This window comes from Heptranchias perlo, chromosome 31, assembly GCF_035084215.1.
Source record: "Heptranchias perlo isolate sHepPer1 chromosome 31, sHepPer1.hap1, whole genome shotgun sequence".
NCBI classification, from domain to species: Eukaryota; Metazoa; Chordata; class Chondrichthyes; order Hexanchiformes; family Hexanchidae; genus Heptranchias; species Heptranchias perlo.
The window spans coordinates 28,648,017-28,671,497 of NC_090355.1; the positions used below are offsets into that span (position 1 = coordinate 28,648,017).

Consider the following 23,481-nt stretch of genomic DNA (forward strand, 5'->3'; position numbering starts at 1 on the left):
CCCCCAACGATCACCGTTCCCCCCCCCCCCCCCCCGCAACGATCACCGTCCCCCCCTCGAGACCTGATGAAATGTATCCCAGGACGTTATGGGAGGTTAGGGAGGAAATTGCGGGTCCCCTAGCAGAGATATTTGAATCATCGACAGCTACAGGTGAGGTGCCTGAAGATTGGAGGGTAGCAAATGTTGTGCCTTTGTTTAAGAAGGGCGGCAGGGAAAAGCCTGGGAACTACAGACCGGTGAGCCTGACATCTGTAGTGGGTAAGTTGTTAGAGGGTATTCTGAGAGACAGGATCTACAGGCATTTGGAGAGGCAGGGACTGATGAGGAACAGTCAGCATGGTTTTGAGAGGGGAAAATCATGTCTCACGAATTTGATTGAGTTTTTTGAAGGGGTAACCAAGAAGATAGATGAGGGCTGTGCAGTAGACGTGGTCTACATGGACTTTAGCAAAGCCTTTGACAAGGTACCGCATGGTAGGTTGTTACATAAGGTTAGATCTCACGGGATCCAAGGTGAGGTAGCCAATTGGATACAAAATTGGATTGACGACAGAAGACAGAGGGTGGTTGTAGAGGGTTGTTTTTCAGACTGGAGGCCTGTGACCAGCGGTGTGCCTCAGGGATCGGTGCTGGGTCCGCTGTTATTTGCTATTTATATTAATGATTTGGATGAGAATTTAGGAGGCATGGTTAGTAAGTTTGCAGATGACACCAAGATTGGTGGCATTGTGGACAGTGAAGAAGGTTATCTAGGATTGCAACGGGATCTTGATAAATTGGGCCAGTGGGCCGATGAATGGCAGATGGAGTTTAATTTAGATAAATGTGAGGTGATGCATTTTGGTAGATCGAATCGGGCCAGGACCTACTCCGTTAATGGTAGGGCGTTGGGGAGAGTTATAGAACAAAGAGATCTAGGAGTACAGATTCATAGCTCCTTGAAAGTGGAGTCACAGGTGGATAGGGTGGTGAAGAAGGCATTCAGCATGCTTGGTTTCATTGGTCAGAACATTGAATACAGGAGTTGGGATGTCTTGTTGAAGTTGTACAGGGCATTAGTAAGGCCACACTTGGAGTACTGTGTACAGATCTGGTCACCCTATTATAGAAAGGATATTATTAAACTAGAAAGAGTGCAGAAAAGATTTACTAGGATGCTACCGGGACTTGATGGTTTGACTTATAGGGAGAGGTTGGATGGACTGAGACTTTTTTCCCTGGAGAGTAGGAGGTTAAGGGGTGATTCTATAGAAGTCTATAAAATAATGAGGGGCATAGATAAGGTAGATAGTCAAAATCTTTTCCCAACGGTAGGGGAGTCTATAACGAGGGGGCATAGATTTAAGGTGAGAGGGGAGAGATACAAAAGGGTCCAGAGGGGCAATTTTTTTCACTCAAAGGGTGGTGAGTGTCTGGAACGAGCTGCCAGAGGCAGTAGTAGAGGCGGGTACAATTTTGTCTTTTAAAAAGCATTTGGACAGTTACATGGGTAAGATGGGTATAGAGGGATATGGGCCAAGTGCAGGCAATTGGGACTAGCTTAGTGGTATAAACTGGGCGACATGGACATGTTGGGCCGAAGGGCCTGTTTCCATGTTGTAAACTTCTATGATTCTATTCTATGATCACCGTCCCCCCCCATGATCACTGTTCCCCTCCCGCGATCACCGTACCCCCCCAACGATCACCATCCCCCCCCATGATCACTGTTCTCCCCCCCCACCTCATGATCACCGCCTCCCCCCCCAACCATCTCCAGCACCCCCCCCCCCCCCACCCCCCCCCCCCCCACCCATGACCCTCCCCCTGATGATCCCATGCCAGGACCAACCCCCCCATGCTCCCTGGCCCAAATCTGAGACTTACCTGCTGGCATCTGCTCCCTGGCTGGTCTCCCATCCGACTGACAGCCAGCCTGTCAATCTGGCTGGTTGTTGGGCTGGAAACCTACTGAAAAAAATTGAAAGACGTTCTTACGTCAAAATCATAAGGACATCTGGGAAAACCATACTTCCCAGTTTCCCGTCCGGAAATCCCCTCCTCCCTCCGCCCCGCTCTCTCCACATTAAAATTTACCCCGTGATTTCAATTAACCAATCCTCTTCCAATGTTTAGAATTGTAATGGACCGATCCCTCCTCTCTCTCTCCCTGACTCTCCATTTTAGCATCACAACCCCCACTGCTGTCCCCAGACTACCAATGACTCATTCCACAGGAGATCAGCTAGTATTATAACGCACTCTGAGTTACTTGGTATAACACGTACATCACGTCATCTCATATGTTATATCATATTGTATTATTTTATGTAGTGATGGTTCTCATATGGCATGAGGCCTACTGTGGTCTACTTGAGGCCTGCTTGTTGCTATCAATCATATGCTGCCTGTCTGTGGAATGTTGACAGCTGAAATTTAGTGCTGTTCCTCTCCTTTTCTTTCTATATAACCAGCGGAGGCAGGGCTATCCCAGCACCCATATAGAGCAAGTGAAAGGGCTCCATTAAAACAGTAGGAGCTCTTGTTGTGTTAGTAGAACTATCACACCATCATCCCAGTGTCCACGTCCTGCTCAAAACTCATGTCTTGTCACTTCACGGTGCAGTGTGTCGGAACATTACTGAGAGGGGTGCTTGAGAAAGACAATGTCTGAGATAATGGCCCTGGACCGAAATGTTAGCGAATAACACTGTTACATCCTAACGCTGTATTACCTGGGGCAAAGTGCTCCACTGCGAGTTATTGAACGTGCCTCTCCTATGTAGATATTACAAGTGATAACACACTGCATGTCAGTGGGTGTTTATAATATGTATGATATATTTCATTTGGTTTCAGAACCTCCTGTTATGGATAAGTCTGTAGATACAAACAAAACTGCAACTGTGAATCTCCCAGCATCCTTTGAGTGCCTTGTCTCTGGAGCTCCGCCCCCTGGTAAGTGTGAAGTCTCATCCATCGAAGTGAAATCTGATTGGGTGAGCTGCATCACCCCTGTGCACTGTCAGTATAGGACAGATAAACGTCATTGTAATTTCAATAAGTAAATCTTTTAAAAATAATAGCATTTAAGATCTCTGGAAGAAATTTAGGTGGATGTCACATTAAGGAACACCTGCTGTTTGGACACATGGGTTATACCTTTAAAAAACACTCAGTGACTTTTTTTTCCCTATCCCACAGTGCCATTACCAATTATTAAATTGAACCTTAATTTTCAAATGAATTGATCCCCCCCATTTCTGCTGGATTTGTAGACATGGTCTGTATCTTTGTCCATCCAGCTGCTTTGTTTGGTTTGAAATAATCAAAGTGCATTTCCCATTTGAGTAAATTGAGCATGTCTGATGCTTCAGTGAGATTATCTTGCTTTCTCTTTTCTGTCACTAACTGGTCTTTGTCACTGTATCATTTAGTGTTGACTTGGTTCAAGGGAAACCAGCTGATCACAAGTATGGCTGGTATCAGTGTGTTGGAGAATGGAAGAGCTGTCAGGATAGAGAAGGCCCAGGTGTCTGATGGAGGGCAGTATCGCTGTGTGGCTTCCAATGTGGCTGGCAGCACAGAATTGCAATATACTTTACAAGTTTACGGTAAGATGGATTCTGTATACTGTACTATTGAAAATGGCAAAGGAGCATCATGGCATAGGGCACTGGAGCATCAGTGTGTGACGCCACTGCATGGCAGGACTTGGCTTTATGCACATGATCCTCTATCCACTGAGGTACTGATCTTAGCTGCATTGTTCTGGGGAGGTACTGAGCAGAGACCAAACTCTTTCCCACAGTGAGGAAGGAAAGTCCAAGGAAGGATTACCTTAGACTGCTCCCGTGCAACTGTTAGCAGGTACTTTCAGAGCAGCGTTGGCTGGAGACCTGGTAGCAGGTCGCCTGTCTGACAGGAAAGATCCATAATCTGGAGATGCCGATGGAAAAGCAGAGAAAAATTAAATTAAAAAAAAACAATGTGGCACTTGCATCTCTATTCAAATTACTAGCACCAAAATAGGTTTGGTAATTATATTGGTTTCCCCTTTCCCATTCCAGCTCAGGATTTGTATGATATTCGTACTTGTTTCCCCCCAATACTAGCATTCGGAGAAGTGTGACACTTGCACTGATACGCACCCCCAGTTCCTGTACTGGGGTGGGTTGACTGCTTTTCTCTAGCATCTCTCAACTCCATCTGAAGTTACTAACAGTAAATGTCCCTTCTGTCGAGGGTTGTAGAAGGTCACTGTGCAATCCTGGTTCTCTCTTTTTGTTTGTAGTCCCACCCGTGATCTCGAGTGCTTTGGACTTGGTTACTGTCCTTGTAAACCAGCCTGTAGAACTTCACTGTGAGGCTGCAGGAATCCCTGCCCCCAAAGTAACATGGTTGAAAGACAAAACTCCTGTCTCTACGATGACTGAAGGGTTAAAGGTCAGTGAAGTTTGTTTTCCTAAACCTGGCTGGGTGGTGATTGTTGATTATTCAATGTAAGTTTTCTCAATAAATGCACACCTCGAGCTAATTCTTAATGTCTACATTGAAGTATCGGACATATTTATCCATCGGTATCTTCCCTGTCTCACCTCGAGGCGAGGGGTTGTCTATGAAAGAGAACTTACTGTTTAGGTCTCTGTCTTTGTATGTGCGTCTCTGTTTTCTTCCTCTCTCTGTCTTTTTCTCCCCTCTCTACCAAAACCCTTTTATCCTCCGGGTGACAGTTATTGCGGTCTCTTTTATCTTGTCTGAAGTTGTCACTGAAATGGTTTTTTGCTCTCCACTTAGTTCCTGTTGGAAGGTCAGATTCTGTCCTTAGCCAGCACCCACTTCTCTGATTCAGGAACATACTCCTGCGTAGCTGTGAATCCTGCTGGAGAGGACCATCAGGAAATTCATCTGCAAGTTTATCGTAAGTATGTTTGAATCTGTGTTAAAATAAACTTGAAAAAAAATTATTATGGTTAAAAATTGGTGTAACTTGCTCAGAAAGCAGATGAGTTCAAAGGTCCATTGGCAACCTCACTGTCTCCCAGTATAGCTATCTGGTGTGGGGATATCTGTTGTGGGTACAGTGCAATTTCAAGCAGGTTCCTTCCTGAAATAAGAGGCTAAGAGCTGAATAACGGATGAGGTAATGACCAGTTATTTTAATCAGTTCCCTGTCCCTCACCCCACAATAGAATTCATTGCTGTAGCCATTAGTAGATCACATGTATGATAACGCTGAGTGTTCTTGGCTCTTGACCAGAAAATGAGGATATGGCAAGTGCACAGGAAAAATAAAATGCCTTAAATGTACAATGAGCCATCAGCTAACTGCCTTCTCCAAGACCTTTTGTGATATGTATCCTGGCTGATATTGTGGAGAGGTGAGTTATTCCCAAGAATCTATTAATGTTGATTTGGAACAGTCCTGGAGGGATGCCTTTCCCTTTAATTTTTTCCTCCTTGCTCAGAGGAATTACCTTGTTTCCCTCTAAGCACTCCAAGCAATGGGATCAAGTCTCTTCTTATCTATTCCCTGTGGGGTCGCACTGCATTCCTCCCTCTGATCGGAAATGATTCAGCAACTGACTGTGTGTGGAATCACAGGGGGCGAACTGATGCCTTCCATTCTGAGGCAGATGTGTTAAATATTCCAAATCCACAGAGTCACCTTTAACGGGCAGCTTATATTGGAACAAACACGTTTCTAGCTGCGGTCAAGAAACTGACCAGTTTCACCATTTTATCTTGTAGTTCCACCAAGCATTCTGGGAGAGGAGCAGAATGTTTCTGTTACTTTGAATGACTCAGTGACCTTGGAATGTCGGAGTCAGGCATTCCCACCGCCCACTCTCAGTTGGACGAAGGATGGACGACCTCTACCAGGGCGTGCAGGTCTCAGACTCTCTGAGAATGGCAGTCTCATAGAGGTCAGTGTTGCCGTTGAGTCTTTGATCACGTTTATGAAGTGCTTTGCTCCGAGCCTCAATCATCAACATTTAGTAATAAAAATGAAAGAAAGACTTGCATTTATATGACACCTTTCAAGACCCTAGGACATCCCAAAGTCCTTTACAGACTTTTTTAGTGATGGTAAATTTGCTGTGTTACAGTGATGAGCAAACTACTATCATGTTAGGTTGCAACAGGGTTACAGTTAGCATTAGGAACAGTGTTAGTTACCTGTGAGCAATGCCATGGGAGATGTATGAATTTAAGAACATGAGTATTTTAGGGACAGGAAAGGGCCACATCACAAACCCATCCTTTTTTTGATTGATCTCAACCTCATATTCACACCCTCTCATCATCATCCCTCAATCCCCTCTTTCTCCAGAAATGCAGCTAATTTTCCCTTTAACTGCTTTCACTGTTCACTTCAATGGCTTTCCCAGGTAACTTATTCCTTAAGTCTTTTCCTTTTCACCTGACTTCCCCACTTGCTCCTAATGTCCTAATTTCAACTTGTGGTCCTAGGTGTTTGAGCCTTTTGTCATAGTGAACAATTTGGCTGGCTCAACTCTTGTCAGTCCTTGTTATGATCTTGAAAACTTTAATTGAGTCACTTTAAAGTTTCCTCTTTTCCAATATCCTGAATTATCTTGGTTGTTTGCCTCCATACCTCCCCTCCTCCCCAGAACAATAATATCCTTCCTGTGATTAGATTGCTGTGGTTACTAGAACTTCACACAGTGCTGCAGATGGGCTCTGACCATTGCCTCATGCAGCAAGACTTTGGATTTGTTCTGCATCTTTCTGTTTTAATTGCCTTTTTCACCACAGCCAATAACAGGACTGATTTATGTACAATAATAATAATGTGAAGCATGACAGATATCTGGATGAGGTTGAACGCTGTAATCTAATCTTCAGGTTCACTAAATGGCTGGAAAGCTTTGCCCTTTCAGTTCATAGAATCATAGAATGGTTACAGCGCAGAAGGAGGCCATTCAGCCCATCGAGCCCGTGCCGGCTCTTAGTAAGAGCAGTCCAGTTAGTCCCATTCCCCCGCTCTTTCCCCGTAGCCCTGCAAATTTTTTCCCTTCAAGTATTTATCCAATTCTTTTTTGAAAGCCACGATTGAATCTGCTTCCACCACTCTTTCAGGCAGCGCATTCCAGATCATAACTACTCGTTGTGTAAAAAAGTTTATCCTCATGTCGCTTTTGGTTCTTTTGCTAATCACCTTAAATCTGTGTCCCCTGGTTCTCGACTCTTCCACCAATGGGAACAGTTTCTCTTGATTTACTTTATCTAAACCCGTCATGATTTTGAACACTTCTATCAAATCTCCTCTTAACCGTCTCTGCTCTAAGAAGAACAACCCCAGCTTCTCCAGTCTATCCACGTAACTGAAGTCCCTCATCCCAGGAACCATTCTAGTAAATCTTTTCTGCACCCTTTCTAAGGCCTTTACATCCTTCCCAAAGTGCATTGCCCAGAATTGGACACAATACTCCAGTTGTGGCTGAATCAATGTTTTATAAAGGTTCAACATAACTTCCTTGCTTTTGTACTCCATGCATCTATTTATAAAGCCCAGGATCCCATATGCTTTTTTAACCATTTTCTTAACCTGTCCTGCCACCTTGAAAGATTTGTGCACATATACCCTCAGGTCTCTCTGTTCCTGTATCCCCTTTAGAATGGTACCATTTAGTTTATATTGCCTCTCCTCATTCTTCCTGCCAAAATGTATCACTTCGCACTTCTCTGCATTAAATTTCATCTGCCATGTGTCCGCCCATTCCACCAGCCTGCCTATGTCCTCTTGAAGTTTATTACTATCCTTCTCACTGTTTACCACTACACTGCAGATTTTGAAATTGTGCCCTGTACACCCAAGTCCAAATCGTTAATATATATCAAAAAAAGCAGTTTGCCTGAATTCCCAGATTACTGCAGAGTCAGGGGACTGACGACTGACTGAAGTTCCTTCAGGTTGCCGGTATTGCTTATTTTGGGAGAAACATTTTGAATGTTTGTGTTGGATCTCTTAGATCAAGAGTGCCCAGGTTCGAGACGCTGGCCGCTATACCTGCCAGGCTTCAAACGATGCTGGAAAAACAGAGAAGAACTACAACTTAAATGTCTGGGGTAAGCAGGGAGTGTGTTACAGGCCTGACAGTTTTTGGGAGGTAGAACACTCAGGATTGCTGCATCTGTGAGGAGGCGGATGCCCACGTTTCACCTCCCTTGGCGAGGGGGGCTTTCCAGTTCCTTGGCTGGGCCTTGTGCCTAAAAGCCAGGCAGCAAATTTGAGAGCAGCTGCCCACGCCTTCTCCATCGGCAGCCAGAAGGCCCCAAGTGTTGCCAATCATCTTGGGAGGTCGTAAAGTTCAAAATAAAAAGAGGGGTCCCTGCGCTGGGGAATCTGGTGAGCAGAGTCAGAGGACAATGAGGAGGGAGGCCAGGAACTCCCTCTCCCGCTACGTGTAAATACTACAGGTGCAGACCGAGTTTTGCATCATAGGAAGTTCCGGGAAATTCGGGACTTGACTTAATGAGCTTCCATCCCTGTTTCCTCTGCTGTGTGTCTGGGGAAACGCTGATTCCTCAGATGCCGGCAGAGGAGAATCTCCCTTCTGTTCATCATTATATGGTGCACCAACCAGAGGCATCATGCCTGCTTCCGTAGAATCTGAACAGCTCCCCCCCATCACCCACAAATCACAGAGTTAAAATGCTTCAATGTTACGGAACATCTGGCCTCACTTTTACGAGGATTACTTGGGTGAGTCACACATCTGGCTGTCAATGGCTACCTTAAGTGGATGGAGAATGATTCATTGATGTGTTTCCCTGATAGACGGTTGGAAATGAGACACATGCAGTGTCTGGTGACACTCTGAAACTGAGCAGTAAGACTCCACGGTCAAGCTTATTGTGAATGTTGGGAGTGTCTCTGATCTGAAATAAAAACCAGACTCAGCTCCAGAAATGGGAGTACAGTGGCTGTTTTAAGGACTGAGGCCACATGTGTGCAGTGCATCATTTGGGGATAAGTCAGAGTCTTCAAGAAATCCCGTTGCTTGCTTCCATTCTGAGAAAACTATTCCATCATGGGGGGCATCATAACTAAAACTCATTGTCTAGACTTCCACATGAGAAGCGGCTACTTCTTGAGCGAGGCCTGAAAGTTCTGTTGGCACCCTTGGAGTGGTACGCCAGCACGAGTCGGTGGCTTCAGGGCGGCAGGGGAGGACAAGAATGTATTATAAGTCCCAATTTTTCTTCAAATGAAGGTAGCAGAGAAATCAAACAAATAAAAGGGAAAATGATTTGGAGAAGCGTAAATTGGGAGAGAAAAGGCAATTAGCCAAGAGATGACTGGACCACAAGTTTGAATGTGTAGAGATTTTGCTGCATCACATTTCCTGTAATACATTTTTTGATTACTGTAGATGTGAATATTCACCCATCAAATACTTTGTCGACAATACATGATGATTATGTGGTAAATGGAGTGTTACAGTGTCAAACCGGTTCTGCCACAGTTATATACAATATTCCTGCAATGCTGGATGTGGATGGGGGGATGTCAAACAGGTTCCAAACACTCCCCAACAGGAAGAGGAAGGAAAATGTGTGGGAAAGGCCACTGCAAGAATAGTATTGTCAGTGGATCTGGTCACTCGACCAGCTATGGAATTAGAGATGGAATGAGATGACAGAAATCACAAATAACATAAAATATCCAGGAATGGATATATACATTTGTGGATATATGTGCCTATTTGCTGGAAAAAAGTCTTTGCGAAAGTTTTCACGGCCGTTGTCATACCAATCCTAACTGGATCACTGCAAGATCATAAAGAGTTACACGAGAATGAGCAAGAGAAGGAAGAAAGGGAGACAGAAACGATGGGAAACAAACAGAAAGACAGACAGAAAAAATAGAATGGGAGACACTTACAGGGAGAAAGACTTTTTTTTATGACTGCAAAAGATTAACTCGTGACAAATAAAATGTTACTTTCTCCGACTGACTTGCTATGAAGAAATGTTTTGAAATATTTCGCAGTGCCTCCAACATTTCATGGATTAAAGGACCAAACGTCTGTGACGGTAATCGAGGGAAACTCCATGAGTTTATCTTGTGAATGCAGCGGTATTCCCTCCCCCACTCTTGAGTGGAGAAAGAATGGTAAGCACATTGATACTGTTGCGTTGTATTTCTGATTGAATTTTCCTGGTGTAAAGAGTGAGTCTACTCTTCCGACCTTTCCAACCTAATGACAAATTCGATTTGGATTGACGGAGGACCTGATTTGTATACTCCGTCGTGACTAAGGTGGGGCAAGACAGATGAGGTGTTACGTTGACCTGTTCAGCTGATAGTTAGATCCACCCAAGCTACCTGCTGGGGTTTTTTTTGAAAAAGAAAAGTAGCATTCTGGTAAACTTGACCAAATTTGTAAACACGAGGTGAGGGATGTTATGACTGGTGAGGTGACGACATAATCACACCATCAGTTGTGTCTTTGCTCAAAAAGCATTTTTTTTTTTGTAGAGTTAGGAACTTGGTGAAGACAGAGAGTAGTGGTTAGTGGATGTTTTTAAAACTGGAGGGATGTGAACAGTGATGTTCTCAGGGATCAGTGTTGGGACCATTGCTCTTCTCAATATATGTAAATGATCCAGACTTGGGTAATGGGGACATGATATCAAAATTTGCAGATGACAAAAGCAGGGAGCTTGGTTAACTGTAAAGGGAACTATAAGCAACGTCAGGGGGCCGTAGATAAATTGGTGGATTGGAAAAAAGAGTAAGGACCAGAAATATTCACTAAAAGGTAAAACTTTGAAAGAAGTAGAAATGCAGAGAGACTTAGAGGTTCAGATACCCAAATCTTTAAAAGTCGGAGGTCAAGTTGATTTATAAAAAACATATGGGATCCTAGAATTTATAAATGAGGGTATAGAGGTCAAAAGCAAAGAAGTGAAGCCAAACCTATAACAAATTGTTCATCGGGCCGCACTTTGAATATTGTGTCCGATTTTAGGAAGAGTGCCAAGGCTGTGATGAAGGCTGAACAGATTCACTAAGATCATACCAGGGATGAGAAGCTTTAGTTATGAGAAGAGATTAGAAAAACTGGTGCTCTTTTCACTGTAAAAAAGAGGGTTATGAGGAGATCTAATAGAGGTATTCAAATCGACGAGGGGTTTTCATACAGTAAATAAAGAAAAACTATTCCCATTGATTAGTGAATTGGTAACGACAGGGAATAAATGTAAAATTACCAAAAGAACAAAGGGGCAAGTTGGGAGATTTTTTTTATGCAGAAGATTTTTAGGATGTGGAATACTTTTCTAGAAACAGTGGTGGAAACAGAATCCATAATAATAATGGGAAGGGGATAAATATTTGAAAAAGAAACATTTAAAAGCCTGTAGGGGAGCAGGGCTATGTGCAGAGTCCTTTCAGAGAGCAAGCACAGGTGCAGTGCACCAAACAGCTGTAAAAGTCTATGATTCTCGGTATCAAGACACTCGCGCCACAATTTTCGAGAGCTTGGTCTGCTTGTTTAATCAAAATGCCTCCTGGGTACTGGACCAGAGCCATGCTTCTTTTCACATTAACTTGCATATATCGTGCCTGTTGTCCGTTGCACTGTCTCTGTATTTCTTTCTGTCTCAGTGACTGAAAGGAAAGTTTTTCTTTTTGTCCAGGTGCCTTTTCGCAGAAATCGAATTGTTTCTTCCAGGCCTCCTCTTTCTTAATATCTTTTGTTCTTTGCTCCCCACTATCAATCACAGGGATGCCCCTCTCCACAGAGAAAGATGGCCGAATTATCGTTCTCTTGGGGAGACAAATGCTGCAAATATCAAGCACTCGGTTATCAGACACCGGAAACTATACGTGTGTAGGAGCTAATCTTGCTGGGACGAGCATGAAGAACTATAACGTGGAGGTTTATGGTGAGTGTGGGTGAATTGAGAAGTTAAAATGTTTTATACAATGATACAGCATCTTGCAGAGGCACTGAACATTTGCCTACTGTGTCCTAGTGTGTTGAAATCAAGACTCACAGGGTGTAATTTTGCAAGGCTCCTTTCCTGGTGTGGAGCCTCCCTACAATATAGAGCCTTGATTTTCTGACCAGTGCTCACCGCTAGTGAGGTTCTGTGCCAGCAGCGAAGCCTTGAAATATTACCTCCATTGTCCTGTCTCCTCTCTTAACTCATTCCAACCCATAACCTGAATCTGTAAAACTGGCAAAGGAGTCAGAGGGGAGATGAGAATTTCTTTTTACGCAGCGAAATGTTATGATCTTGAATGCGCTGCCTGAAAGGATGGTGGAAGCAGATTCAATAGTAGCTTTCAAGAGGGAAATGGATAGATATTTGAAAAGGAAAAAAATTGTAGCGCTGTGGGGAAAGAGTGAGAGAATGGGACTAATTGGATAGCTCTTTCAAAGAGCCGGCACAGGTACAATGGGCCAAATGGCTTCCTAAATTACAACAGTGACTACACTTCAAAAGTACTTCATTGGCTGTAAAGCTCTTTGGGATGTCCTGAGGTCATGAAAGGCGCTGTATAAAATGCAAGTCTTTCTTTTTTTCTGTGCTGTAAGAGTCCATGATTCAAACTCTCTATGTCTCTCAGTCTTCCCATCTTCCCTCAAACTAGAGTTTTAAAACTCAAGCCTTGTATCACCGAATCACTTCTACTTGATTTATCTTGTCTTCTCTCCTACTCTTTTAAACCTTGGTGGTGTCCTGTGCCCAGGGTCTTGGCCCTTCACCTTGATTTCTCAGGGAATCAAAAGAAATTCTCAAAGTTCTGATATCTTTTAATCTCTTGGTACCAGAGTTACTACAACCCCTGAATGTGCATACATACCTGGTGCCAACATGTCTTATAGTCTGGGCTGTAACTGACAAGACAGTGGCAGTACCTAGTGACTAGATGGAAGGCAGAGGAGAGCAGATTGAAGATATCTTACAAATAGGAGCAGTGAAGAGTAATAGAAGTACCAGAAAGTTCGCACAGTAGCTGCGCCAAGCAGTACAGGATCACCACCGAGGTAATGGTTTAGGCACTTAGATGGTTTTGTGTTCTGTGCTGATGACCCATGACAGGGATTTAAAGACTCGTGCGAGGGTCTGAGTTCTGGTTAATTAGGCTCCTAGGAGCAACTGTGTAAAAAAACACATAAAAATCATCTTTCCCTTCATCATTCAATGAATGGTTAGTCACATGGACCACCTGTTGATCCTTTTCAATCGTGGCCTTCAAACTCTGTGCAGATTGTTAAGGGTCATTCTCACTGTCTACTTCTCTGACTGTTACAGAACGAAAGAACTTGCATCTATATAGCAACTTTCACGACCTCAGGACATCCCAAAGCACTTTACAGCCAATGAAGTACTTTTGAAGTGTAGTCACTGTTGTAAAGTAGGAAACGTGACAGCCAATTTGCACACAGCAAGGTCCCACAAACAGCAATGTGATAAATGACTAGACAATAATGATAATAACCGGATCATCTGTTTTTGATGTTGGTTGAGGGATAAATATTGGCCAGGACACCGGGGAGAACTGCCCTGCTCTTCTTCATGGGATCTGTTACATTCACCTAAGGGGACAGTCGGGGCCTCGGTTTAATGTTTCATCCAAAAGACGGCATCTCCCTCAGTACTGCACTGAAATGTCAGCCTAGGTTTTTGTGCTCAAGCCTCTGGAGTGAGACTTGAACCCACAACCTTCTGACTTAGGTGAGAGTGCTCCAACTGAGCCATGGCTGAGACTAGGAACATAGGAGCAGGAGTAGGCCATTTGGCCCCTTGAGTCTGTTCCACCATTCAATGAGATCATGGCTGATCTGTGACCTAACTCCATAAATCCGCCTTAGCCCCATATCCCTTAATACCTTTGGTTAACAAAAATCTATCAATCTCAGATTTAAAATTAGCAATTGAGCTAGCATCAACTGTCCTTTGCGGAAGAGAGTTCCAAACTTCTACCAGTCAATTTTGTATGTCAGTACTTGGCCAAAACTGACTGCAAATAATTTACTCACTTATCCTTTAAAATCCCGATTGCGATCATGTTGTGATTTTAACGCAAACAGCAGCACGACTTTGGAGGGCATCAACGTAGGTGTGCTGTACTAAGTCGGCCAAATCTGGACTTGCACCCCGTCCCAGTCCTTTGACCTTAGCTCCAGCTCTGTGTGTCTGCCATCGCTCCATGCTTGTGTCCAAGTGTGTGTCTCTACATCTCTTCCCCGGGCGTGTCCCTCCCCGGGCGTGCCTCTTCCCAGGTATGTCTCTCCGTGAGCGTGTCTCTCCGCAAGCGACTTGAAGTCTGGATAATTCTTTCCTGGTTTTCTCTCTCTGCTTCAGTGACACCAAAGATCAAGAACGGTGGTGGACGGCCGACGGAAATCTCTCTTACCAGGGGAGCTGGGGTCACGTTGGAATGCAATGCGCTTGGAGTTCCTCGGCCAACATTGACGTGGATGAAAGACGGACGCCCCGTGGTGAGCAGGCGGGGCATCCAAGTGGAGAACGAGGGCCAGTCTCTGAAAGTTCAAAGGGCGCAGGAGCACCACACGGGCCGCTACACCTGTCTGGCTGTAAACGTGGCCGGACAATCGGACAGGAAGTTTGATTTGAGTGTTCGTGGTAAGCGCTCAAGTTACTACTGGTTTTAAACAGACACCATTTTAAGAGAATCAGTTATGTGATCAGAGAAAAAAATGGATAGAAGGAGCTAAAGGCAGGGAGAATACATCTAGATCTTACAGTGAAGTACTTGTAGAGTTTAGAGCAGGTTAAAGGGGAACGCTCATCATTTGAATAATCCTCATTAATACAATTACTGGTGTCACTTGATTGTTCCTTTGTGCCTGGCGTTTATGCTTTAAAACTGATGGTTAATCAGTAGCTGTGTGCACCTCATGATGTGACGGTGAGCTTTACAGATCCCAAAAAAGGTCGTGCATTTCCATCCTTGGTCTGTGGTAACTTTTCTGATTCTTAGCTGGAGCAATGTTGCTGCAATTGGGCTTTGTTGTCAGGACCATGGAAATGACCAATCGGCCCAGGTTTCTGCACTCGGTTGCCATCCAGTGCTCTCTGTTGGAAAATACACATGTGGAGGTCAGATAAGGACACTGCTGGACTTGGCTGAACTTCATCCCCCCACACCTCTCCCCCACCCCCCCCCCCCCCACCATACATGAATAGCCTACCGAGATTCACTGTCCAGGTTTAGTCTGCAGTGTTAACCATGGGCAAGGTTCCAGACCAGCCATTTGCAGGTTTTCCTGTTTTTTAAAAAAAGTTAACAAGTGAGGATTTTGAAAGTTGAAAAGGGTATTTGGTACTCAAAGGGTTAATTCTCTTACTCTGTTGCATTGCCAATCAGACTTCTCTGTCTCCACCCATATATAGTCTTACTGGAAAAAGAACCTCAAGTTTGCACAAAATACACTGGAGAGGTTCAAATGGGGTCCTGGTAATTTATGAGTATATTTCTGTATTGATACAATCCAGCTGTCCCAGAACGTACATGCCGTACTTACAGGTTATTTTTCATGCAGGTTACTTTAAACTGTTAGTTCACTATTTGCTTACTGTAGCAACATTGAAATGTTTTAGCCAGAATAATGCTTTGGTTCCTGTCTGGCTCTCTTTCTCACACACCTGTTCCTTACTCCCATCACCCAGCACCATCCTCTCCCTCTAAGATTAAACTTAATAACTTCCTAGAAGGTCCACCATAACCTCCAAAATGAACAGTGAATGCACGGCATCCATCCCGTGAATTATTCCTGATTAACACCTTGTCTCTTGTTGATCAGTTCAATCATGTAATTTTTTTTTGAATTGTTACCTACATTTATTTAATTTTTTTCCCTTCTGTATATATTTTTTAAAAAGAAATAAAGTTTGTATGAGTAAAACATTGAGTGTGAAGCCTCCAGTGCATTTTCAGACACTTTTTGACATATAAAAAAAATTCTGTCCACTTTCTTAATGTTTAACAGTTTAGTACAAGGAGAGGGTTTTATGAAATAGGAACCACAACTACATGAACCTTCAAGGGACAATACACGTAAATTGTACACTTTAACAAGGAATGACTCATGTACCTAAAATAATCTATACCAAAACAAACCACTCTACAGCAACAACCGAGTGCTGGGGATTCTGCACACAACCAAAGGGATTTTCTAACAAAATAGATTGTGTTTGCGATCTAGTGTCCATGCTTAGGGGAACCTTGGCCTCCCACTATTATGTAGTCATTTGATCGGAATGTCCATCCCTGGGATAGTTTAGTTGCTCATAAGAAGTTGTCACTGGGTAGTGGTGGAGCCATTGGTATTGTCTGTTTCAAAAAAAATAACATTCTCCCCTCCTAACATAGAAAATAGGAGCAAGAGTAGGCCATTAGGCCCTTCGGGCCTGCTCCACCATTCAAAATGATCATGGCTGATCGTCTAACTCAGTACCCTGTTCCCGCTTTTTACCCATATCCCTTGATCCCTTTAGCATTAAGAAATATATCTATGTCCTTCTTGAATACATCTAATAACTTGGCCTCCACTGCCTTCTGTGGTAGAGAATTCCACAGGTTCACCACCCTCTGAGTGAAAATTTTCTCCTCATCTCGGTTCTAAATGGCATGCCCCGTATCCTGAGACTGTGATCCCTGGTTCTGGACTCCCCAGCCATCGGGAACATCCTCCCTGCATCTAGTCTGTCTAGTCCTGTTAGGTTTAAGCTGTACATATAAAATTCTAACGTTCAAACAATTCAAGTTAATTTTTAAAAATTCCTTCTTTAAATGTCACATCTGAGGTAATGGCTTTGATGGACTTTTTTTAAAAAATTGAGCAAGCAATAAACAGAGAGAGGAAGAGAATAGCCACAGTGGTCAGTCTCTGTTAGACACAGACAGCTACAGCGCTGATTCCCGTTGCCATTGCTGAGGTAGGAGTGTCTGTGGATACTGAGAGAGCAGCAAGAGCTGCACGTCATCTCCTACTTTATCCCCACTTCCTAAATTAGGAGCCTGGCAATTACTGTCACTGATGTTCTTATACAAGCGCTTAATGCATTTCTTTAAATTATTCTCCCACAATGTTTAAAAAAAAAGCAGCGACCTGTTTATTTTAAGTGGGTCGATCCCACCCTTAAAGTAGCGAAGAGGAGCAATTTAATCTGAACACGTTCAGTGCTTGTGTGATAATATTGCTGGCAGTCATTTCCAAACTATGGTATTTATTTTATGCACCTTGGAAGGATAAAAGGCTGAGTGTTGGGATTCAAAACCAGACCTTTCTGGCTTGATGTCTGACACTCAACTGACTGAATGATGGCTTATTTATGCATTTTTTGAGTGTCCTCTCATGAATTTTATTTTATTTTGGGGTCAAAGGTCATTTTTTGGCAGTAAAGGGGTCTGGCTTTAATTTCGTTTGCAAGCTTATTAATCGGTCAAAAAAAAATGCTGGAGGCTATAAATTGTGTGGGTATTTTGTTCCACCCAATTTTCTTCCCTCCACTCCGGAAGGCACCTCACCCCAGCAGCCATTCTTCATCAGTGAGTGTCAGCAAACTATTCAACTGTGGAGGCATCACAGCCCAGCCCAATCGTTCCCCCATCCGATCGCCATGTACATGCACTTTCCTGCCGGGCAGGGAAGGGTCCCTGGATAGCGATCAGAAGCACTAAAGCCAATTGTGATACCCAGACTGTTGGCAGCAAACTCAGGAGAGATGAGAGCAAATTATTTTTGGAGCTGCTTTATTCAATCTCCCTATCTAATTCCTCCCCAGTGGCATTCAGTTACAATATTGTGACTAGGGTCATGGGATGTTAATGACACGGTCTGCACCCTGTGATCTAATGTTTCTTTTCAAAAGAGATAGTGTCTGTGGAACCAGTAATAGCGGAAAAGAAAAGAATTGACCCTCAGGGTCACTTGTTAAAGGTGTGAAATCAGTGTCCTTAAGACCGGATGTGCTTGGGCAAGTAGATCTGGTTGGAATATACATCCTACCAAACTCTGAAACGTTCTTGCTGCAGCCTCCGAATTGCCACCCACAACCTCCTTTGTACTCATGACAGAGTAGGCGATGGATATTAAATGTGTGTGGATGGCAGCATTATAGTGTAACAGCTCGTTAATGCTATTGGGTAATACTTCTAGAGTTAATGGTATCACTCACTTGATATTAAAGGTACTAATAGTGTGCATTTTATTAATGATGTTCTTTTGGTCAGTCTGACCCCTATTGTGTTGCACATAGTGTAGATAATTGGGTTGTAGAATATAATGAGTAAGTTACAGAGGAGAATCAAGCTATTGAATTTGGAAGCACTCAATCACTTTTAAATACCCGTCCCTTGATTCCTTTGAATCGCTGTATTAGAGTATGTTACTACCAGGTAGCATTCAGTAATCACAGAAGTGCAACGTGTGTATCATGGTCACATGGCCTGTTAGTCATGTGGGACAATACCACTGTGAGTCACATGATGCACAGACTGCCAACCTTCCGGGAACTAGCCACCCAACATTTGGGAACCGGGAATCACTTCAAAGCACAGATTAACACCAGCAGCATGTCTTTCAGAGCAGTAACGTCTTGGGGTTCAGATAAAAGCTGTTGCTCTCATAGTTAGAGCTTACCTAAACCCCTTGATGAGTGAATGCCATGAAACATAAAACTACCAATGCATTATATAGTGTGTATAACATTCTAACCTGTCTCAGGAGTGACCTGCCCCACCCAGCCTGTGTTTTTGTGTGTGACACACCTCCGTCTATCTGTTATACTGTTGTAAACGATTTTACAACACCAAGTTATAGTCCAGCAATTTTATTTTAAATTCACAAGCTTTCGGAGGCTTCCTCCTTCGTCAGGTGAACGATGTGAACGATTTTTTCACATCGTTCACCTGACGAAGGAGGAAGCCTCCGAAAGCTTGTGAATTTAAAATAAAATTGCTGGACTATAACTTGGTGTTGTAAAATCGTTTACAATTGTCAACCCCAGTCCATCACCGGCATCTCCACATCATGACTGTTATACTGTGACACTGTATCCAGTGTGTGACACTATAGCCTGTGTGTTACTGTTTGTGAGCCACACCAGGATGTATTCCACCAGGTGTGCAAAACACTCCAGCCTGTGTATGACACCCTCCAACCCGTCCCTTACCCTGTGTATGTCACTCGTCAGCATATACTTGCCTGTGTGTGACGCACCCTCGCCTGTGTGACTCCAGACTGTGGGTTATCCTGCATGTGATAGACTTAAGCCTGTGCCTTACCTTCTGTGTGACATACTCCAGACTGTGGGTTATTCTGTGTGTCACACATGATAGCACATGTTATCCAGTGTGTGACACACTTTAGGCTGTGGATTATCATGTGTGTGTATATTTTGTTTCGAGTTTTGGAAATGAGCAGAAGTGGAATTGAAGAAAATTGCAGAACCAAAGAACATTCTTCAATTTAGAATGTTCCTAGCATAAGAATTAAAAATTCCAGTCTTGGTCTTGGTGCTGAAGTGTTTCCACAGTATTTAGAGGCATATGTCAGCAGGAGGAAAGGTGGTAGATTTGGGCCAGACTTCAAAGAATGTTAATACCAGATGTGACATTTAATTCAGGGGCATGTTGCTATTTTTCTGCCCATATTTTATGTGTTTTATGTAATTCTCTTTTTTAGGGCTCCCCACAGTATGTACCATTCAAGGTGATCTAGTAAGCTTTTGGTTCCTCCCCACCTCCCACACTTACATCTGACCTCTGCAAGTGTCACTTTTGAGCCAGGAGCTCTATGGAGGAGCAGCCAAGGGTGTTTTTTCATCCCTGCCTGTAGGGATGCACCCGGCCTGTTGTCTACCTAATCCCCTGTGGCCGTTTCCAGGCTATTTCTTGATGAAGAGTTCCCCATTATTCCATCGGAGGACCACAGTGCAGACATTTACTATTTCAGCCTTGAGTGCCGAATTCGTTAAAAGTCCGATCCCTGGACACCCCATAGTATCCCTTTATCACCGAGACAGACTGTTGCATGATCTCAGATTTTCAGAAATCGGGATTTTGATTTTGGAACGTTTCTGGAACATTAACCCAGAGCACTGAATTTCTCAGCTCTTCAAAAGTGTCCATCTCTCTGGAAGTAGAGAAATATGCAGAACAGTAAAGGCAGTAAATACAGGAGTTCTCAGAATAAATGGAATAAAAAAGTGAAGTTTGTGTATATTTGGTGCTTAGATCCTAATGCAAGGATTACACGGTTAGTTGAAGCAAGAGAGGAAGTGCCGAGGGAAATCACTTTGCTGTCTGATGTGTGTCTGTCAGTGACTGGCAGCTGAACTGTGTGTGTTTGTGGTCAGTCCCTCCAGCTATCATCGGGGAGACGGGGGCTCCAGAAAATATCAGCACCCTCCTGAGCAACTCTGTCACTCTGATATGTGAGGCCTCCGGGGTCCCGCCACCTGCCTTTAACTGGTTTAGGAATGGATCGCCAATTGTCCCCAGCAGTAAAATACAAGTGCTGTCAGGTAAGAGAAGAATGAACCTTCTTTGCTCTTTCAAGAGAATTTTTTTTTAAAGGGGCCACATCCCTACAGTACTGCAAATTCTATTTGGAGTTCCTGTTTGACTGAATGCTTGAGCCCCAGGAGGGGTGATGGTGCAATGTGTTGGTGGTAACAACCTATGGTACCATTGTGTGTATGGATCACTGGTTTGCACTTGCAATCCCCACAAGGTAAGTTCCTAAGATTGTTTTTTGAGAGTGACCCTTCAATGGTGAGAACTGTTCCTATACATTCCTATCATCTTAGATTTTGATTATGCCAAATGCCCACAGACACACACACGTGCGCACACACGTACACATACATGCACACACACAGATGCACACGTGTTCTTGCATGCACATACACAGACATGCACACACGTATACGTATACACATGCATACACAAATGCAAACACACACATGCATACACAAATGCACGGACACATACATACAAACACGCACAAGGAAGCAAAAACAAACACACATGCACATACAAACACACGTGCACACACACACATGCACGCACAGAGTTCTTGGCACTTACAAAAAATGATGAGAAGGAGCCTTCTTGCCGCTTAACATTTATGGGCTAATGATGTGTTGGATCAATTTATTGGACAGCCTGAGGCTAACACCTGGTAGTACTGATTTTGGGATAAATCTGCCTCTCACACATTTGTTAAACCTTTCATTTGACATTTTTTTTCTACTGCTGCACTTGTAGGGAGAAATAAATCATTCTTTTGATGTCTGACAGAGTTACTCACAATTACAAAGTGGCCAGAATCTGAAAAGTAAAGGGTTGTTAGATATTGGTTGAGACTATAGACTGGGCCTAGCATCACCCTGCAATGAACTGTAAGTGAGTTTACAGATTGGTGAATGTGGAATTGTGCAATCTTTTTTAAGACTGTTTTCTCCCCTCTTTTTCTGAAGGTGCTGACTCATTTCAGGGTCTTCTGGGAATGCTGGGTTATAGCTTCGCAGGTGCCAGCAGCTCCTGTACCTCGCTCAAGTGTGTGACCCTAGGCCATGGCAATTGGCAGGCTATTTGACTGTGGGAAACAACATAACCAAACACAAACCTACACTCCGCACTCATGCACTTTCCAGCAGGTGCCGTGTGCATAGTGATCAGGAGCAGGAACTGTGACTGATATTTCTTCTCTCCCCCCATTCCTAACCCACCGCCCCGGCTAACAGCACAGAGCTGGGACTGAACCTGGCCTGTGTGTCTCAGTTACACATTGAGTTGTGCTTTTACCCATTGCGCCATAAAGGCACCTTTGGAACAACGTTACTTTCAATGGTCCGTTTACCCGTCCACGAACCTGTTCTGAACTCAAAATACAGCATCTCCTTTTTTAATAAGTGTCGAGTGGGATTTGCTCGCACTGGCTGACTCGGAGAGGCTGTCGTACCAATGCACTGGGGCTTCTCAGAGGATGTGGGAAGGTTTTGACAGGAGTCTGCGTAAGCACAGAACGGCAAGTGACCCTGAGCAGCCACTTTGACCCTGATCCTGGCTCTAGATTGGAATAAAATCTTAATTGGCACAGCAGGTTGCTGCTGTAGTGCAGGAGTGCCACGAAGTGATGTGACAAAAGCTCACGCCTGTGGTCTTCCATTGCTTGTGTTACACTGCTGTGGACAGCTGCCAAGCAGAAGCCCAGCACTTCCTGTACAGGCCGGGGGGGGGGAGGGAAATATTGCAGCAAAATCTGGGACTTAACAGCTCCTGCACATTTTCTAGCAAACTGGCAGGGGCTTTGAACCATTAATCAACAGTTAGCGTGTGGCCCAGGGAGGAGAGGCCTGAAAAACAGAGGGGTGTGTACCCTTCAAACAGTCCAATTAGAGTTTTCATGCACTACTGGAATAAGATTCATGACATTTTTCTCTCTGGCACCTTCTGTTAACCTTTGTCACCCCTTCATGTCTGTGCAAAACAATGTTAACAATGGGGTTCATTTGCTGCTTTAATTGTTTCCTGTCTCCTGATCCCGAAGGTGGACGAACCCTCCAACTGACGCGTGTCCTCGGGGGAGACGCCGGCCGTTATGCTTGTGTGGCCAGCAACGCTGCGGGGGAAGCTGGGAAGGATTTTCATCTGGATGTGCTGAGTAAGGAAGGCAGAGCTGTAGAAGATTTATTGAAAACCCCATCGTTGTAGGCCTGGGGTCTCTCAGTATTGTTTTGTAAATTCTGACACCAGCGTACTTTAAACATTTTGGGATTGTGTGGCAGGTGAACCAATCCAGTCAGTGTAAATTGGCCACGTGAGCAGAATCCTGGCCAGTGATCTTCTTTTAGCCCCCCTCCTAATATTCTCCCCTCCTTTTCTGAAGGGCGTAGAATATGGTTCCATTGAAACAAGTCATCCTTTGACGCCTCACTCAACTGGCTACTCTTCATGAGTAAGCTTAGACAGCGAGTCTCAGTGGGCTCTTCAACCAAGAGGGACATCAAAATTGCGCCCGATAATGGGTGGCATTATTTGGTGTCTCCCTTCTCCCACTCTCCTCCCAGCAACGCCGTCTCTCACTCTACCCCGTAATAGGGTCCCCCTCTCATTCTTCGCCCAAATGTGTCTCTCTTTTCCCTCCTCAAAAGGGTTTCTCTCTCTCATCCCCCCCTTACTTAGAATCAGTATCTCTTTCTCTCTCCCCCTTCCAAATAAGAATCCATCTCTCTCGCATTCCCCAAAAGATTTTCTGCATCTCTCACACCCCCCACCCTTAAACAAGGTCTCTGTCTTTCTCCCCTGAAAAGGCTCTTTCTCCCACCCAGAGTCTATCTCTACCCCTGTCAAAAAAGGTTTGCTTCTCCCACCTCTCAGAATGGTCGCTCTCTCATTCCTCTCAATGGGGTCTGAGTCGGTCATAAGAGTTAAGCGCCCAGGGTTCTATTATTCTGCAGGTGCCTCCTCAGCTGAGA

The 23,481-nt window shown here is 44.1% G+C and overlaps 1 protein-coding gene across 1 annotated transcript in view; it reads left to right on the forward strand.

Moving 5' to 3' along the window:
- Positions 1–23,481, forward strand: part of LOC137300344 (hemicentin-1-like) — a 270,914-nt gene that overhangs the window by 127,515 nt on the left and 119,918 nt on the right. Inside the window, exons 37-47 of the mRNA XM_067969428.1 lie at positions 2,842–2,940; positions 3,420–3,596; positions 4,277–4,428; positions 4,780–4,903; positions 5,734–5,909; positions 7,980–8,076; positions 10,004–10,126; positions 11,743–11,904; positions 14,335–14,616; positions 20,356–20,523; positions 22,554–22,667. Of these exons, the coding sequence (XP_067825529.1) occupies positions 2,842–2,940; positions 3,420–3,596; positions 4,277–4,428; positions 4,780–4,903; positions 5,734–5,909; positions 7,980–8,076; positions 10,004–10,126; positions 11,743–11,904; positions 14,335–14,616; positions 20,356–20,523; positions 22,554–22,667 (1,674 nt within the window). The remainder of the gene's footprint in view (positions 1–2,841; positions 2,941–3,419; positions 3,597–4,276; positions 4,429–4,779; positions 4,904–5,733; positions 5,910–7,979; positions 8,077–10,003; positions 10,127–11,742; positions 11,905–14,334; positions 14,617–20,355; positions 20,524–22,553; positions 22,668–23,481) is intronic.